Genomic DNA, 13,568 nt, shown 5'->3' with positions numbered 1-13,568 from the left:
GGAGTAATGTTCACAACCATAAATCCAAACCCTTCACACTTTTTTCTTAACACAGCAGTGAACTGTAAAACTGCATTTACTGGGAAACCATTCAATTATTTTAAATATTAACTCAAGTGTTTCCTCCTTGGCCATTTCAATTTTTAGCACCAAAATTAGCCCCTAAAGAGGTACGGGTACAGCTCTGATGTTGTAAATGAATAGTTTACATATAATACTTAATATATTATACACACACACACTGTACATTCTCACATCCACACAAACAGGAGGCATATTTAAATGTATATATTGTGTGTTTCAGTTTGTTGTCAAAGACTTAGAGCAATGGAAATAAAGCAGAAGGGGTAATATTTTACATAGTAGGCAACTTTAATGCTGTAGTGCACTTATAAAAAAAGTCCAACTCTCCCTCCCAGCTCAGCAGCTTGTTTCAATTTTTTTTTAATATCATGATTCAGAAGATGTAGAAGTTATTGCCTAAATATTATTCTATACATTTCCATCGGTGTTCTCAAAAACACTCGAAATTGCTACTTAATTTACAACTTAATTACTTTTTCTTACAGCTTTAATTCATTGGCAATTTTGGAAGCAATGTTTTTAAAAGCTATGGATGTTCCCGATATCCGCTTAAAGCGGACTCCATTCAGTGACAGTCTTGGCAGTTTACACACCTCCATCTCCCACTGTACAAGATTTTCCGCATGTCCATCGCCATGGACACAGAAAAGCAAGAAACGCTCTCTTTGTTCATAGTCACAATTATTGGCATCCAGGACTTTACGAATTTCCCTCATCATATCATTAGGATCCATGGAACTGGTAGTTTTCATGCTCCAAGTAAACCTCAGCGAACGGGGCTTGGCTTCCTTGTTTTCATCCTTCTGATCCACAGCTACATTGCGACTGAAAGAAAACATTTTATTATTTAATAGGACAACCTCTTAAATCTTGTGTTGATGAAGCAACTGCCCTGTTCAGTGTGCATTTTTTGTATTACAGAAGTGCCTAGAGGGGCCCCAACTTGGAGCAGGACCCTTTTGTACTAGGCATTGCATATTATATACACACAGTAAGACTGTTCCCACCCCAAAAGCATACAATCTAATTAAGCCAAGACACAACTAGTGTGAACAACAACTGGAAGGAATGGGGACAGGAGGATGAAAAACTTTATTACTACCATGCTGAAGGTAAGTTTTCACTCACCTGTAATTCAATTAAGGTTACAGCCTACATGGATCAATAATCCAGGGCATATGGCACCAGAAAGCTCTAGAAATTTCTGGAACCCTCATTAAGATAGCAGCTCTAAGTCACAACTTAAAGACTTAGGCCACAGCTGCCTCCAATATGAGTTGATATTTACTGATACAATGCACTGAAAAGCCCTGGCAGAAGGATCCTTTGGGTTCCCTTACATTTTCTCCACTACTACAGTCCTCAGGCACTGCATTGCAGCAACCCTCTTGAGTCTATATACACCAGTGTGGGGAAGGAGCCAGGTGAAGGATATTCCTCACCCTGCTGGGACTGAATGTTCTGCCTTCCACCGCCACCAATTTAAAATTTCTCAGGGTCACTACTGGAGTTTCATAACGGCCTTCCTAGCTTCATAAACATTTGAGATTTGAAGCAACCAAAGACCTTTGCCTTTCAGCTCAGGTACTGGTGGGTCTACGCAATATCCTCAAACATATCATACACCAAGGAAAGTATCTTTATCAATACTATTGCTTCACCTATGACAATCATCAGAGATGTATAACTTGCAATGATGAACAGTCTAACTTCTGAAGTTACTGGAGTGTCTTTTTCAGAATAAAATACAGAAAGTTAACATACCAAACTAACGTTAACAAAAATAATCTCCTTGTCACTACAACAGAAGGTACAATGAGAAAGTGTGATGACTATCAAAATTGTAAGAATTAAAGCACATAGTAATAACAACGTTCTTCTCTTGTTTTGGTAGTGGTGGAAATAGATGGATAAGAAGACGAGTTCCAGAAATTTGTAGAAAATTAGCTCACTATTGTATTTCAGCTATGAATTAGTGGCCACATGGCTAAAAAGAGTTGGAATCTGTGTACTGAAACCTTCACAAAAAGTATTTGTTAACATGCAGATATGTGCATAAAAGTGTTTTCTGCATCAGATACCTCTTTAAAGATTATTTTTGCTCTCATGGTACACCATACAGTTTAAAATCAGTGGTATGTTAAGATTCAGAATTCAATTTAGAACATAAGAACAGCCATACTGGGTCAGACCAAAGGTCCAACTAGCCTAGTATCATGTCTTCCAACAGTGGACAATGCCAGGTGCCCCAGAGTGAATGAAAAGAACAGGTAATCATCAAGTGATCCATCCCGTCGCCCATTCCTAGCTTCTGGCAAACAGAGGCTAGGGACACCATCCTTGCCCATCCTGGCTAATAACCATTGACAGACCTATCCTCCATGAATTTATCTAGGTCTTTTTTGAACCCTGTTATAGTCTCGGCCTTCACAACATCCTTTGGAAAAAGTTCCACAGGTTGGCTGTGCATTGTGTGAAGAAATACTTCCTTCTGTTTGTTTCAAACCTGCGGCCTATTAATTTCATTTGGTGACCCCTAGTTCTTGTGTTATGAGAAGGAGTAAATAATACTTCCTTATGTACGTTCTCCACACCAGTCATGATTTTATAGACCTCTATCATATCCCCTCTTAGTCAACTCTTTTCCAAGCTGAAAAGTCCAAATCTTATTAATCAACCCTCATATGGAAGCCCTTTTCTGAACTTTTTCCAATTCCAAAATATATTTTTTGCATGCATATGTGGTCGCCCCATCTCAAAAAAGACATATTGGAATTGGAAAAGATCTCTTTCTTGAGTGGTAACAGTTAATTTAGACCTCATCATTTCATATGTATAGTTGGGATTATGTTTTCCAATGTGCATTACTTTGCATTTATCAACATTGAATTTCATCTGCCATTTTATTGCCCAGTCACCCAGTTTTGTGAGATCCCTTTGTAGCTCTTTGCAGTCTGCTTTGGACTTAACTATCTTGAGTAGTTTTGTATCATCGCCAAATTTTGTCACCTCACTGTTTACTCCTTTTTCCAGATCATTTATGAACAAGTTAAAATAGTACTGGTCACAGTACAGACCCCTGAGGGACAAAACTATTTACCTCTCTCCATTCTGAAATTTGACCATTTATTCCTATCTGTTGTTTCTTATCTTTTGACTAGTTACCGATCCATGAGAGGACCTTCCGTCTTATCCCATGACAGCTTACTTTGCTTAAGAGCCTTTGGTGAGGGACCTTGTCAAAGGCTATCTGAAAATCTAAGTACTTTATATCCATTGGATCTCCTTGTCCACATGTTTGTTGACCCTCTCATAAAATTCTAGTAGATTGGTGAGGCATAATTTCCCTTTACAAAAACCATGATGACTCTTTCCTCAACAAATTATGTTCATCTATGTGTCTGACACTTCTGTTCTTTACTATAGTTTCAACCAGTTTGCCTGGTACTGAAGTCAGGCCTGTAATTGCTGGGATCACCTCTGGAGCCCTTTTTAAAAATTGGTGTCAGATTAGCTATCCTCCAGTCATTTGGTAAAGAAGCTGATTTAAATGATAGGTTACAAACCACAGTTAACAGTTCTGCAATTTCACATTTGAGTTCCTTCAGAACTCTTGGGTGAATACCATTTGGTCCTGGTGACTTATTACTGTTTAATTTATCAATTTGTTTCAAAACCTCCTCTAATGACACCTCATAAGGTCAGTTCCTTAGATTTGTCACCTAAAAAGAATGGCTTAGGTGTGCGAATCTCACTCACATCCTCAGTCACAAAGACAAGTACTAATAACAAGTCAAGTCCTTTTTATGGGCTTTTTAAAAAATAATTTCTAGTTACATGAAACAAACTTCTGTACCATCGTGTTGGCAGAACATTGTGAAAGTATTGCATAAAAATAAAAACTTGATTAGAAAGTTAAACAAATTCAGCATGAAGATCACCTATTTAATAATTCTGTGTTATCATAGAGGAGACTTGCTTTCACATGAGCAGCCTCAAGCTGATTGGTAGAGTCAGAGATTATGCTCATAACCTTGAGAAGGGTTAAAAAAACCTCTCACACTTTAGTACCCTCCAATATTGGATTATAGAGCAGTTCTGCAGTCTCACTGGGGGCTGCCTGCCTGCCCAGCTGCTAAGATGCAGAAATATATATAGGGAAAAGGCAACATGAAAGATGGAAGAATTTAGAACCAAGTCACTCAATGCTTTAATCACTGTTTTGCAGACAGGAGGGTTTCTTGGTTTACAGTTTCGTGGAGCTAAAGGAAACAAAACCTGCTGCTTAGAACCTGAGCCACATAAACAGGGGGAGAAAGGTTCAAACTCACCTAAGTAACATTTAAACAAAAATCATTACCCTCACCTTGAGCCCTCATATCTCCCGTTCCTCTCATATTCAGTCGGGAGCCTCATTGAAAAGAATGCAGAAACAAAAGGAGGTGGGAAAGAGAAGACAAATCTTATACTAGCATACATAATATCTGAATAGAGGCTAAATGCAATATCTCAATTATACCGTAATTAAAATATATTGTGTTATGACACTTTAGGCAACAAAGATTCAATGGATTTTCAAGATCACAGCAAACTTAGAATACTACAAATGTCTTGCCCACCAAAACAATATGTATTTATAAGCCACAGTTTCTAAAAAGTAGATACTTTTAGTATTAATTGTAATACTATATTGACACACGTACACATGAAGTTAAAAGGTAAGATTCCAGTGGGGAAGATTGTTGAATTAGAAATATGTAAAAATGTATTAATTCAGTGTAAATAAAGATATACTAATTATTGTTAATATTAAAGTGATAAGCTGTAAAAGAGAGAAAAATTGTATTAAAAACAGCTTTAATATGCACACCCATACCTGTAGATCAAATATAGTGAAACTTGTAGATCAAATGATCTGATTAATTTCTCCCACCCTCCCTTAAACCAGGATATAAATTAAAGTTAGCATAAGAAAAATTTCAAGGTAAATTCAAGATTTCTCAATATGTACAATTCCTCTGAATATGAATTCTTCTGAATTCCTGTACCACGGACTCATCTTCCAGAAGACATATGCGTAAGGGTAAAAGAAATTGAGCAATATAAAGATCACCGGCAGAAAAGTTACTTAACCCTGTTATATATTAATGTTACATTTAATCAACCTTCAAGGCAAACCGAATCAAGGTGGAAAAATCTCCCACAAGCACCTGGCTACTTTCTCCCATGCCTATTTCACCCCAGGCATACACAACATTAACACACCAAACTAATCATAGTAGATTAGGGCAGCTTGGTAAATGGTGTGAGGATGAGAAGGGAGAGTTATAACTGTGGTGCATCATCTGTGGTGTATGGTAGTTGTGGTGATGAGGTATATGCCTGTCTGGGAACATATGTACTGTCATGTAGCTTTTAGTTTCCTTGCTTTTGTGGGTTCAAGTCACGTATGTTGTATACCAATCCTAACTACTTCACAGTGACGTTTTTTGGTCAGAATCACATTTCAATGCGTCTTAACACTGCTGTCTTATTTTAAAATCTTGAGGGGAAAAATCTGGGCTAAATGAAGCTCACATTGAAGCAAGAGTCCTGTTCTTATTGCCAGAATACTATGTCAACACAGAGTGCATAGTACCACAATGACCGTCTGGAATAAGCCTCTCACAATGACTATTCTAAGGGGTTTCTTAACTAAGGGCCCAATGCTTCTTCTATTAAAGACAATGTGTATTTCTCCATTGTATCAATGGAAGCAGGTTCAGGCGCTATAAGAAGGGACGGTTCTATCACCTTTAGCAATATAGGATGGAGACAATCATTTTAAGCTATGCAACATATTTGTCCATATTGATCAGTAAAATAATTTAGTTCTCTTAGTTACTGATTGTGAAGCCTGTCAAAGACAGATTAAAATGCCAATATTTATAATCACTTTGGTAGATATGTCAAGCTGATGTGCTTCTCTAGAATGAATGGATATTAGAGAAATCAGAAATGGAAAAAGCCTAGTAAGTCTGTGGTGTACAAGCCAGGACCTCTGGGCTGCTCTTGATGTCGATCTTTCTGGGGGACGGAACACTAGTGAAAGCATGAGGAATTATGGGAAAGGAGAAAGCTATAAAAGCTGAACACATCCAGAGGTTTCAACAGTAGACATGCAAAGAATCTTGTGGAAGGCTCATTCCGGAAGGCACAGCAAACTCCTCTCTGTAAGTCTGAAGTCACTTCCTGACTCAGATGACAAAATGTCAAGTGCTGTACTCAAAAATACTCTCTGAAGGGCACTAGTGGCATCTGTTCCTGGGAAGTAGGAGAGAACATTTTGGCTTACAGTTGCAAGCATTTATAGATCACATCAGACTCACTTTCTCAGTTGACAAAAAAGGCTCAAGAAATAGGAGTATGACCTGTCATCCCTATAGTGAATGATTCAAGAAATCTCAAGATTTCTTTGCTCAAAAGTTCAGACTTTCAAAGGAACAAAAATAGTTTGTTCTGGTTTCAGATCGATTTTCAGCTGATCCTAGCAGCTGCGGCTGAAGTTCAGTTAAAACTGACCAACTTCTAAATACTCAATCTACATTTAGAGAAATCAAAGGTATTCACTGAACACCTGCGGCAAGATACATCTTGAGTAAGTACTCTTATTTGTAAGCCTCTTTTGGAAGTACTTATAATTGTGAATAGGCAAAAAAATTAAAATCTGAACCAATAAATATACCAGGTCACCTAACACTCAAAACTGCATTCCATGATGTGTGACCTCCAATATAAAACCTGGCATGAAGTTTCAGAGAAGCAGTGTCAGTCTTCCCATTGATATTCCTTCCCCCTTGTACCTCAAAGCATGGTTATGCTCTATAAAGCACCATGCAAACGTACAGAATTCTATAAATAAAACCTATACCAGTGCACTTCTGATTAAAACCGTACTGTATATGTAATTTATAATACTGTATATGCTTACAAGTCAGATACAGCCTTTAGGCTTCCAAGTTGCCAATGTGGTCTGCAGTACTGAAAGGAACACAAACTCCTGGTTTGTAACAGAAGACTATTGAGCAGATAATGTGTTAAAGAAAGGAGCTGACTAATGAGCTAATTAGTTTTGTGATAGAGTAATTTTATATTTTATTTTTCTGTTTTAAGCCCACAGCTGTAGTACAGTGCCTATGGCACTTCATTTACTTTTGTTAAATGGTATGTGAAAAGTAGTAAATAGCATAAGTGATATGTTGACCTAGTATTGTGCTTCTGTATATCTATCATGAATTATGTTTTGCGCATTGCAAGTGTTCTCTAGGTATACTCTGTTAAAAATCCAATGAAACATTAAAAAATAAAGCTGTCTAAAGAGTATTTCACAGCTTGATTAAAAGCTATAAATTACTGTGGGAGAGTGGAAATGGATGGAGTCTTCTAAAATAAGATTTAATTAATTTATACATAAAAGAAAACAACCTGCTTTTTCAAGGAAAGTTACCTTTAATTAAAGAAAAGATTCTACAACAAAAAAAGCTATCAAAATATCAACACAATTTTGCTCTCCAAGTATCAAATTAGCCTTCCACAACATAAAGGAATCCCTGCAGATTTGCAAGGACACTGCATGGTATCTTGTTAATGTTAGCTGAGGTATGAGAGATATAAAACCTATCAGAATGCAGTGCACTAACAACATTCTAATTTTTAAAAAACAAATGAAATGTGTAGCACTCAGAATTTGCCGAGCTCTCTGAAATGAAGTTGTAATATTGTCCTTGTGGCAACTATAATAAATTCCAATGTTAAAATAAAATGAATTTCTGTAGACGAGATTCATGACAGGTAAAGAAGAATTTGACTAAAAAAATAAATCAGTATCTATGCTATAGGCAGCAATGTATTTCACTTCACTGCCTGCATACAAGAACGAGAGAGACAGGCACACTGGAAGTCACATGCACATACACGTCTACTAATAAAAAGGAAAATTCAGAGGTGCATTGTTGTGCAAGTCTCTTTTTAAACAAGAATACCCTGAAAAAGTTACTATCAGAACACCTGAAACACTGCTGCAATTAACAAATGTCAAATGTCTGACCCAAAAGTAAAAAGATACAATCTTTATATTACAGTGCCATATTTCTATTCAAAGGTAACTCTCTAGAATGTGAGTTATAAAATGTAATTGAACTTCCTGACTAACAGATGCATCTCACTTACTGCCTCAATGCAGTAGAGGCTTACAGTTAAGTTATAATGAGTGTCCAGTTGTGGAAATAATAGCTTATTTGCTCAATTAACCTTCTAATGTTTTACTGTAGCCATAGCCATAACTTTGGAAGAGGCAAAGCCTCTCTTTCAATCTCAGATCCCTGTGCAATTCACAGAACTCACACTGACTTCTGCAACTGTGCAGAATTTGGTGGCTCAGGCTAAATGCCGAGTTAAGAAATTCACCTTTATTCATTGTCAAGTGTACAAGATTGCTGGCACTCAATTTCTTCTCTGATCTACCCTAGCAACAAATAAAACTACCATAGCCCATGTATATTCCTCCTCCCAATTTATACTCCTGTAAACCGACAATGAATGTCGATGGCAACTAATCCAATAAAAGAATTCTAGAATATGTTCACATTTGGGAATGCCCCAAACATAGCACTAAGAGGGAGTGTAACTTAATACTATGATTTGTTTTGAAACAAAGAAACCATTCCAAGTCTAGTATGCAAGGTATTTTTCACAGCCTGACTTTCTTGAATGAATGAACTTCAGCAGCTAATTTGGAGTTGAATTACATACAATTCCTAATGGAATTAACTACATTTATATCCTAACAATTTTAGGTCACAGCTTGCCTAAAGAAAGTACGACAAACTTCAAATTGCAAATACCAGTGATGATTTTACCTTTAGAAAGAAAGTACAAATGGATGCCCATTTTTAAAGTAAAGTATGTTGGGCTGAAATGATTTATTTTTTTTGGCCACTTCTGAATCAAAACTTCTTCTCTCAACAGTTGAGCATGGTATCATCATTCCAGAGAAACTCGGCAACACTTAAAAGGCTACTGTAGGATATTACTAGAAAATTTAGCTCAATCAAAAAGCTGTTTCAAAGTTTTAGAAGTCTTCACTGACCAAAGAAATGCAAGTAGCTCTAGCAATATTTCTTTCAGCGTGACTTCCTGCACCTTTTAGTTTCTCATTGTGAAATTTCATTTCTTTCAGTATAAAACTCTAAATTCAGTTATTGGAACCCACAGTCTTTCAAGCTTCCCTTATTTTTTATTCTATTCTCTGAAGTCAATATGGATGTAAGCAATTTCCAAGTCATACTTTTTATTTCCATCATGCTTCATTTTTTAGAATATTTTGGTAGCTTTTTTCCTGTTGGTCTTTTTCTTCCATGTTTTGGCTTATGGATGATAGGGCTTTCCAAAGAATTAGGAGAAGAATGCTGAAGCAATACAGCTTTGAGAATAGGGTGCCCGACTCTTTTTTCACCTACTTCAACAGAATTACTTGTAATTTATGCCAGTATTAAAGCAAGAACAATCAATTCCGCCTGCTTTCTTAAAACCTTTCTATGTAGGATAGTTTTTCCAAGACTGGTTCCTTTTGTCAATGCACTTGCATAACTTTTATTCTTTTGTTTATTCTATAAATTGTAATTAAGTGCTTCAATTTATGTCTCTGTTGGACAGTATAAAAGGAAGTAATTTGGCTTTGGGTACTCTACAAAATGCTTCTTATTTGAAGATTTTCAATGTACATCCTTCATCCCTCATGCAAATTTCCAATCTCTCAAGTGATTTGTATTTTTAAGTCAAATTTGGTGAACGTTTAAATTTGTTATGACCAGAAGCAAATTATTCATACACTATTTTGATAAGAATTTTCCTAATGAAGAAAATTAGAGGATAAAGTATGTAGAGCATCACTTACCTTTACACATTTGTGCCCTTATGTTTTGTCTACATTTTTCAGTGTTACCAAACACGTCATTCTTCAAACATAAGCATGCTAAGTGTATTAGTATAAAGAACAGAATTATTTTTGGTACTATCGACTCTATCAAAGAAAGAAGAGTGCACAAGGCATGCTTTGCATCTTGTTATACAGGTGCCACAGATGCTTAAGTATCATCATTAGTCAATGGATTTCCTTCTATATTTTCCTTTCAAGGAAGAAAGTATTTAGTTCTCAGCAGAAAGTTTAGTTTTTAGAAAACCAAGGCTAGAAAGCCAAATTTTATGTTAATTGCAGGAGCCACTTTTTTAAATATAAATAAATCCTACCTTTTGATAAACCTGAATGACATGTTTCTAAAAGAAATTAAGCCAAAACAATAATTAACAAAAAAAGTTTGTACAAATTAAATTGAAAATTCATTCAAAAAGTGAAACATGCAATAACAATGAGATTTCATATTTAAATGCACCTGGAAATAATAAGTTTCAAATTTATTCTGAGATTAGAAGAATGATTTCAGGGCTGAGAAAGCGTCATCTTAATTTTGTTTTCAACTTTGTTTTACTTCTGAGAGCATTCCAACATTTCTTCTGAAAAGAGTCATCACTAAATATTATGAATTCAAATGTATACCAGTTTAAAAATATTCTTAAACTGTAGCATTGTTTGCACTTACAAAGGGATTGAATTTTTGTCTATTGTCCTATGTATTTCAGACAGGAAAAAAAATCTCAACTTTGGTAGTTGAATAGCCCCAAAATTAACTCATTTCTTCAAAACATCAATTTAGTCATTTGGTGCCAAGAACTGTGTGACGGGTTGGGACTGCCACCTGATGTGTTGAGACTACCTCTGAGCCCATTTTCCCTGGCAGCTTGGGACTTAAGAACCCTACCTTGTTGAGCCAGACACGCCAGTCTGCTCCAACACAGACCCTGGGTCTGAACCACGTACCCCAAAAGCTGCAGCCTTAACTGAAGATGGCTTAGAAAGTGCTCCTGTCTCTAGCACCCAGATACCCAGTTCCCAATGGGATCCAAACGCCAAATAAATCTGTTTTACTCTGTACAAAGCTTATACAGGGTAAACTCAAATTGTCCGCCCTCTATAACGCTGATAAAGAGATGTGCACAGCTGTTTGCTCCCCCAGGAATTACTTACTTACTTCTGGGTCAATTAATAAGCAAAAAGTGATTTTATTAAGTATAAAAAGTAGGATTTAAGTCGTTCCAAGTAATGACAGACAGAACAAAGTAAATTACCAAGCAAAATAAAACAAAAACACGCAAATCTAAGCCTAATACAGTAGGAAACTAAATGCAGGTAAATCTCACCCTCAGAGATGTCCCAATAAGCTTCTTTCATAGACTAGACTCCTTCCTGCATTCTGTTAGCGATACTACACCCCAACATGTTTCCAGGGACCAGGAACCCACAACTTTGCTAAAACACCTATGAATCACATCATAAGGCTTAAAGGTACTGGAAGGGGGTGTGACCACAGACAAACATGGATTTTACATGTACTGCCTCCACCATGGACAGTGTCCAAGTCTCTGGCAGTAAGTTCAGGAAGAGGGTGTGACGTTGCACCCCATAATGCTTTAAAGAAATATGCTTATGAGTGTAAATATGACATAACGAATATGTTTTACGCTAGATATGCCATGTAACGTATCTTTGCAAAGGTTATTATTCACTGAATACATTCATTCTATATGTTTGCATGCATCATTTTTATATCTGAAGTTATGAGCGTTGGCTCTATGCTTGTATTTAAAGTGTTTGCTGTAGGAAGCACATAAGGCAGATTTGGTCAACATAGTGTGAGGGGTTAGTCAAGTAATTGGGAGTACTTAACTAGCAATGGACTTTGGGAGATGCCAATCCACATCTAGGCTTTCCTGGGAATGTTCAAACTAACATGTAAACTATGGCGTCAGCCTGCAAAAAGCTGAATCATTCATAGACATATGACTTGCCCAGGTGGCTACAGACTCCATCTTGTTTCTGTGATTTTGCACAGGAGAACAAAGGGGTTTCCGCCCACAAGAGAGAGAATATAAAAGGCCCTGGAAACCCCTCCATTTTGTCTTCAGCTGGCTCAAAAGATAGCCTCTCCACTCCAAAGAGATGCCTGAAAGAAACTGGAACAAAGGACAGTAACTACGGGGTGTGAGAGTGATTGCTGGACCCAGAGTAGGAAGCAGTCTAGTCTGTAAAAAAAGCTTATTGGAACATCTCTGAGGGTGAGATTTACCTGCATTTAGTTTCCTACTGTATTAGGCTTAAACTTGCGTGTTTTTGTTTTATTTTTCTTGGTAATTTACTTTGTTCTGTCTGTCATTACTTGGAACCACTTAAATCCTACTTTTTATACTTAATAAAAATCACTTTTTGCTTATTAATTAACCCGGATTAAGTAATTAATTCCTGGGGGAGCAAACAGCTGTGCATCTCTCTCTATCAGCGTTATAGAGAGCGGACAATTTATGAGTTTACCCTGTATAAGCTTTATACAGAGTAAAACAAATGTATTTGGCGTTTGGATCCCATTGGGAACTGGGAATCTGGGTGCTAGAGACAGGAGACTTTCTAAGCCATCTTCAGTTAAGTCTGCAGCTTTTGGGGGCCGTGGTTCAGACCCAGGGTCTGTGCTGGAGCAGACTAGCGTGTCTGGCTCAACAAGGCAGGGTTCTGAAGTCCGAAGCTGCCAGGGAAAATGGGCTCAGAGGTAGTCTCAGCACATCAGGTGGCAGTCCCAAGGGGGTCTCTGTGACCCAACCCATCACAAACTGCCTTAATGATGCATTTATATTTAGTGGCAAATGCTGGGAAATTGCCCACTCCGGAATATAATTAATTTATTGTCACAAAAGTTTATCTATAGAAAAAATGAAGCAGGATATGAAAAGATTATGATTCAAAGGATGTTTTTCTGCAAAGGTGAGAAAGAAGAAACTTAAAGTGCTGAGTCCTTAGGGACGGGGTGCCTTCCTATGAGTTTGTACAGCACCAAGCATGATGGGGGCCTGATTCTGAACAGGGCTTCTGGATGCATACTTAATACGTTACCTGTAACAAGAAATTGAGATTTTATATTTCCTTTGTGCAGTTTATTAAATAATCCCCAGATAGTGGAATTATTTACTGGGGTCTGGTCAAAAGCTATTGTGCTGCAAATTAAAAACCAGAGTTCAAGCTTTTACAAGCTTAATTATCTTCTAAATAATTGAGAATGCTTTCTAATAGGTTCCAGTAGCAGAGCTCAAAGCTTACAAATTCATAGTACATGAATACATCCACATTTTGAATGGTAGATGGAAACATTAAGGAAGAGCATTATAAAACTAGCAATAGTGCAGACAGAAGATGCTCCAAAAGGAGCTAATGTTTGAATAAGAAAAGCTTTGTTCTAAGCCAACATTTATAGGTAAAAGTTACTGAGATAAAAATAGACATCTTAATTATAAAAAAATCCCCACACATCTCCCCTCTTTAACCTGGCAATTTGTCAAAATGG

General features: G+C 36.9%; 1 protein-coding gene across 5 annotated transcripts in view; it reads right to left on the bottom strand.

Annotated features, from left to right (window-relative positions):
- Nucleotides 1–437: 437 nt before the first annotated feature.
- The window catches only part of MARK3 (microtubule affinity regulating kinase 3), a 105,448-nt gene continuing 92,317 nt past the window's right edge, over nucleotides 438–13,568 (bottom strand). For 2 of the 5 annotated variants that reach the window (XM_026654262.1, XM_026654264.1), the window contains 3 exons: nucleotides 10,372–10,398; nucleotides 4,451–4,495; nucleotides 438–909 (listed from right to left, as the gene is read on the bottom strand). In XM_026654262.1, coding sequence (XP_026510047.1) covers nucleotides 564–909; nucleotides 4,451–4,495; nucleotides 10,372–10,398 — 418 coding nt within the window. In that variant the 3' untranslated portion in view covers nucleotides 438–563. The remainder of the gene's footprint in view (nucleotides 910–4,450; nucleotides 4,496–10,371; nucleotides 10,399–13,568) is intronic. The other 3 variants (XM_026654265.1, XM_026654263.1, XM_026654266.1) reach the window with 3 other exon arrangements.

This window comes from Terrapene carolina, unplaced genomic scaffold, assembly GCF_002925995.2.
Source record: "Terrapene carolina triunguis isolate 2854851 unplaced genomic scaffold, T_m_triunguis-2.0 Scaffold189, whole genome shotgun sequence".
NCBI lineage: Eukaryota > Metazoa > Chordata > Testudines > Emydidae > Terrapene > Terrapene triunguis.
This window is presented reverse-complemented; position numbering and strand designations above follow the sequence as displayed.